Below are 6,061 nucleotides of genomic sequence, written 5' to 3'. Positions count from 1 at the left end.
AAAGGTGACTAAGAATTTCAAAAAAGGAAATGAAAGAACATGCTAGGCGTGTGAGATCACAGCAACATTTCACAAAGAACACTCTATATAATGATGACACCTGTTCCCATTCCTTGTCACTGAAACACCTGGGGGAAAGGTGAAGGCAGCAGTACACACCTTCCACGAAAATACTATCTATCATAATCACACCAAGATCTTAAAAGCTAAACTTGCCTTGGCAGTGGTATTCCACTACCACATTTCAGGAACAGGAGTGCCAGGACTAAAGCTAGCATTTCATATTAGAACCAGCTCTCAGATGGTGCTGGCATACCAAGTGAATCTGGGCTGGCATTCGATGAGCAGCTAACCTAGGGGGCACGGGCTGGGCAATCTGCATGGAGGAGGTGTGGGGGCCGGGGAGGCTGTGGTGGGACGGAGCAGTGTGAAAAAGGAGGAAGGGTGCAACCTTAGAGACAAAGAAAGTCGACGATGTGCTGGATGTGGGGGATGTGCTGGATGTGGGGGAGGAGTCACAGACGGGGCAAAGGGCAGAAATAGAAACTAATACTGGGTGACAGGATGGCAGCCCTGCCAGAGAAAGACCTGCCAGGAAGACTCAGAAGCCAGAACCCCAGAAGCCAGACAAGAAGTTCAAGGGGGGAGTGAGTTAGCAGTGCCACTTTAGTTTCTGGGAATGAGACCTGGGAGAGGCCTGGTCAGGAGTTCCCAGGCCATCTGTGAGAGCAGGGTCAGCTGAATGGTGGAGACGGAAGCCAGATGACATGGGAGATAAAGCGGCAGCAGGAATTATGGGGGAGTGAGAGTGGGCTCAGCAGGGAGTGGGCCTGAGGGGGCTTCCTATTATCAAGGCAAGATGGTTTTCATTTCTTTTCTTGGGACCCCATATTCCAGAGGACACAGTATGGTGGACAGAATCTTTGCGATACCATGAGTTTGTCTCTGAGTTTACCTACCTGAACTTTAATTCGTTTCATACATTCTGGGGACTCCATCTCTTTGTCAGTCATGGTAGAGGGTTTAATCAAATAGCATAGCATCAGTTCCTATTGAGAAATGAAGAAAAACATCCACATCCCACACAATAATAATATAAATTTGGGTGCAGGAAATGCAGGCAGGCTCCATTCCCTCCCACAGTGTGCTCTTGGAAACTCACAAAGCACACTGGTTTCCTCCTAGGAATGTGACTGCGCCCGAGATCTAGACTAAGGACCTGCCATTTAGTCATTGTTGACATGGCAAAAGAATGCAAATAAGGCAAATATATGGATTATACACGCAGCATTTAAAATATTAAGTATATGCTACAAGTCCCGTAAGATGGGTATAAACATACTAGAAACAGCAGAGACTCTATTTCTAAAAGACAAAGCTACTTTTTATAGGCCACACGTAAGCAACTTAACCCGTACTCAAGGCACTTGCCGCCTGGCCTCTGCTGGACCTTTTGTGCCCTCCTCCCCCTACCGTGCCTCCAGCAGCACTGGGACAGAGTCAGAGAAGGTTCACAATCTGTGTCCAGTTAGCAAACTATTGAATAACAGAGAACAGACAAAGCTTTCATCCTTAGTAGTCCTGGTGTAAGATGAAATTCCCCTCCTATCTTGATGGCAGCAGAATTCAGCAGAACACAAGCCAGGAAGTCAGATGACTCTGGGTTTGAATCCCAGTTCTGCATATAAGCTGCATGATCTTGGCTTTGCCCCTCAACATCTGACTCTGATTGATTCCTCACCCTTAGGGATGAGAATAACAACAGGGTGATGAGAGAAAACATGTACAATGCTTAGCCATAAATATTCATATCCTTCCTCTCTCAAGAGACCTGCTAGCTCTGAAAAGAAATTTATCAATGTTTTGACTCCCTTGTGAATGTGAGTGAATTCTGAGCATGTGCTGACAGCACCCCTGGGAAGGAAGGCAAGGCCCACCTACATCAATACCTACAGGAAACTTTGAAGCTCAGTTCTTGGAGCTCAGCACCAGTGGGTGATGGCAGGGAATGCGAGAAGAGGTCAGCTTCTAGCCCCATCTTTTAGAACCTGGCTGGCAGGTGTGAAGTTCCTACAGATGACTTTTAGGATTCCATTACATTTAAGAAAAAAAAAAAATCCAACCATTTTAAGTGACACGTGAATGACAATGCTGTTACCTTGGAGACATTAACCGAAACTCTGCTCAAGGCAGCCAGTGACCTCCAACTGAAAGGTCTGCGAAGAGAGCCCTCAAAATGGTCATCGACTAACTCAATAATGACGGAGTAACTGGAAGACAGATAGAGGGCATTGTAAAAATAAAAGGCATGAAATCAACCTCTTTAAAAAGAATAATGCTTGTTCTACCAAAAACAAAGATACAGAAAATAACACATACATCATCTAATCCTGAATGCCTCTGCAACGTTATTGGAAAAGTATTAATGAAAAACACTCACTTTACATTACAAACTTTCAGGCTCATCTCAACACTGATAAGGAAAGAACAGAAATATTTCCCCCAATAAGAAAGCCACGAATTCACTCAACTGTTTAGATACTAACACTCAGTGATATGATGATGAACAATTACTGCATAGATTAACTCAATGTGTAACACTACAACACGTTTACCATGACCTATTTATTATTTTACATATAGTACAACAATGTTAGTGTATAAGGCACAGATTTAGAGTATCTATTCCTAATAGGTCAAGAGAAACGTGATTGTAATAGTTTCTGTGGCACTGAAAATTACACTGGAGGTCAGAAATTTCCTCCTGTCCCTTTAAGCCATTAACTTATTTAAAAATCACTCCAAACCTTGCATGGTAAAATGGAGGGCCTTTTCGATACAACACTGCAAAGAAAAAGAAAGAAAATGTATAACCACTTGAAATCAAAATCCTTATTACTGACATTTTCTCTTCTCCAAAGAGACATAAATACCCAATTATCTGTATATGGGTAATCTGCAATATGCCCTGTGGTCTATTTTTAAAACCCAAACTGTTTTCTTCCCTCACAACAAAACGCAATTAGTAAAGCAAATCTGTGGCCAAGATCCTAACAATCTTATCTCACCCTCACCCCACAAATGAAATCCAAATTCAAATACAAGTGATTTTGGTCTTGCCTTTTGTCTTATACTCTTCCAGAGTGAGAATGTGAAATTATGTCAAACATGTGAAGTGTATATAATGTGGACTGATATTTTGTTATTAATTTCAAATCAAAGTAATTCAAAATGTCTGAGCTACTCTGGCCAGGTACAAGCTGACTTGAGTCTTGGTGCTAGAGATGAGTAAGAATCATCACTATTTTTAAGAAATTCAGTCAGGTCGGGGGAATAGTCACATAACCATACAAGCCATTTGGAGATCAGTCTGCCCTACTCATTCAATCTGTGGAGGTCAACAGCCAGTGCCCACAAGAGCCTGGGGCAAGGACTCTGCCCCGTGGACTCTGGAACTGCACAGGGAACCCTTCAGAGGCACAATGTCTGTGGCAGGGAGTGGCTATCTGTTTATCAAACTCATCCCCTCTCTTTCTAGGCACATGGCTAGATCATGTCTCTTAGTCTCCCAAGCAGCCAGGCTGGCCCATAAAACCCTGCCATGTACCAAGCCTGTACTTATTCCTTTTTGAAAATGACCTTGGAAGCCACGTGGTGAAGACCATGGAGACACAAGGAAGAAGCCTGGGCTCCTGAAGCACCTTTGGGAGTTGATCTGCTCACCATTCAGAGACACCAGTTTTTGGATTTCACATGAAAAATTAACTTCTGTTGTTAAGCCTCTGAGATGTGGGGTTTATAGTAACTATAGGTATAAGAAATACCTTTACTAATACACAATTACATCTGTAAGCTTGTGGCTGTCCCCAGTGCAAAATCAAAAATGCAGAAAAGCTTTTTATCCTTTGAGGAATTGACAGAATTTTTCTTTTTGGCCATACCAGTACTGTAGCTAATTTCCCTTAGGCTCAGCAAGCTCAGAGCCAACTTGAGAGCATGAGTAGTAACCCTGAAGGCCCAAGGACAAGACAGCAATCCTTCACCCAGACTATATTTTCTAGGGTCATGCTTCCTTTTTATTATTATATTTCCTACTGAAATTATATTTAAAGGATTTGGCAAGTCAGCTCAAATTCACTGTGTAAGGGTATAAATTTAAGTAAATACCCGAACATACAATCCTCAACTTTTTGAGATGTGGTGTAGTGGAAGGAAACCGTGTACTGGAATGAACTTGAATTCAGGAGTTTTGTTTCCTGCCCGGTTCTGCCGCTCATGGTTGTGTGACTTCAAGAAAGTTACTAACATCTCTGAGCCTCAGTTTCCAAAATTAGAAAATGAGGAACAAGGGGAAATTGAGATCTTTTCTAGCATTCAAATACTATCATTTATGACCAGGCACACATCTCTAATGTGCATCTGGAACCCTGGAACATTACACAGCTAGAAAGCAGGGGTCGTTTCAGATGACTGATGATGATGGTGGTGTAGCATGAGAAGGTAAAAGCATGAACACTGGCATGAGACAGACTCAAGTTCAAGTCTTATCAGTGTCAAGACCACATGACGACGCCTTGTGTTCCAATCTTCTTATTATGAAATCTGGGGGTAGTGAGTGAAGGTAGAGGTGTTGGCACAGTGGCTGGCATAAAGTGAGGGTTCAAAATGTTACCTAGAATAATAATCATAATGATGATAGTGTATTCAGAGGGAAAAATAAAATCGTTTTACAAAAATGCCTCTCAAGCAGAAAGATGAAAACTTCTGAAGTCTAAGAAATCCTGGGCATTCAAAAATAAAGTCTGAAAGAACAGGGAAAAGAGAAAGCTCCTTCTTATAAATGAAAGCCACACACGGCATGTGGAAGAAATTACAGAATTAGAAAATGATTAGGGCAGTAATTAATTTGGGCAACTGTTACAATTATTGGGGACACAGACATGCACAATCTCCTCCTACATATTACCTGTTAATTACAAAAGGAAATATGCAATTTTACAACAGGCATCTGATAATGGTCACTTTAACCAAGTAATCAAACTTAGTATCATCAACAGTGGGACAGCCTGACATTAAGTACCCCCTGATGGGGCATAATACACATAACACCTATGCATGCCAAAGAATGGGAACTGGAGTCTAATCATGAGGAAACAAATGTGGGATATACTCTAGGACTCTTCAAAAAATTCAATGTCATGAAAAACAAACAAGGTAGAGAAACTGTCACAGATTTAAAAAAAAGCTAAAGAGGCTGTGGTGGAGTGAACAGTAGCCCTCAAAAGATACATCCACGGAATCTGTGAAGGTGGCCTTCTTTGGAAAAGGCTCTTTGCAGAGACTGGAGTGATGTAACCATAATCCAAGGGAGGCCCGGTGCCACCAGCAGCTGAAGAGGCAAGGGATCAATGTCCCCTACCACCCAACAGACTTCCAGCCTCCACAGCTGTGAGAAAATGAATTTCTGTTGTTTTAAGCCCCCTCCCCATTGTGGTAATTTCTCCTGGCAGCCCTAGCAAAAGAAAAGAGAAACCTACAACACCAGATGTGACACACGAACAGTGACTAGAGCCTGTATTAAAACAAAAACAGCAAACCCCCCATAGCTGCAAAAGACATTTTGGGGACAACAGAGGAATTGACATTTTCTGGTATTTTGATGATATTCAAAGTTCTGATTTCTCCCGGGTATTGCATGGTATTATAGTTATGTAGGAGAATGTCCCTATTCTTATGAGTTGCACACAAAAATACTATGGGTCATGTGTGCAGATGTGGAAAATGTTAACGAAAATAAAAAGTCTGACTGGAAAAATAAGCCAAGAGAGTGGTTTAGGAAAGAACCAAGACATGAGAAGAAGGCATAGCTCTTTGTTTGTGATGAGTACAGAGGAGATGCTCTGATGACCCCCTTCCTGGAGCAGAACCAGTCATCAGCCTGAGCTGGGCGCCGTGACTAGGGAGTGTTCCTTTGGGCTCTGAGAACCCTGTATGCTGCTGGCTTCTAATGGTTCCCATCACTCCACCTGCCTTACAACTTCTAATTCACAGGCTGCTATGA

At 42.4% G+C, this 6,061-nt stretch overlaps 1 protein-coding gene across 5 annotated transcripts in view; it reads right to left on the bottom strand.

The window, feature by feature from the left end:
* The window catches only part of TSEN2 (tRNA splicing endonuclease subunit 2), a 49,680-nt gene that overhangs the window by 3,882 nt on the left and 39,737 nt on the right, over window positions 1-6,061 (bottom strand). For all 5 annotated transcript variants that reach the window (XR_003518357.1, XR_003518358.1, XR_003518356.1 and 2 more), the window contains exons 9-11: window positions 2,808-2,844; window positions 2,159-2,270; window positions 960-1,049 (exon numbers count right to left, since the gene is read on the bottom strand). Coding sequence is in view for 2 of the 5 variants with exons in the window: in XM_027585790.1 (XP_027441591.1) it covers window positions 960-1,049; window positions 2,159-2,270; window positions 2,808-2,844 (239 nt within the window). In the remaining 3 variants the exon portion in view is untranslated. The remainder of the gene's footprint in view (window positions 1-959; window positions 1,050-2,158; window positions 2,271-2,807; window positions 2,845-6,061) is intronic.

The sequence above is a fragment of the Zalophus californianus genome, chromosome 1 (assembly GCF_009762305.2).
Source record: "Zalophus californianus isolate mZalCal1 chromosome 1, mZalCal1.pri.v2, whole genome shotgun sequence".
Lineage (NCBI taxonomy): Eukaryota > Metazoa > Chordata > Mammalia > Carnivora > Otariidae > Zalophus > Zalophus californianus.
Note: the sequence above shows the minus strand (reverse complement) of the source record. Positions and strands in the feature narration are given on the sequence as shown.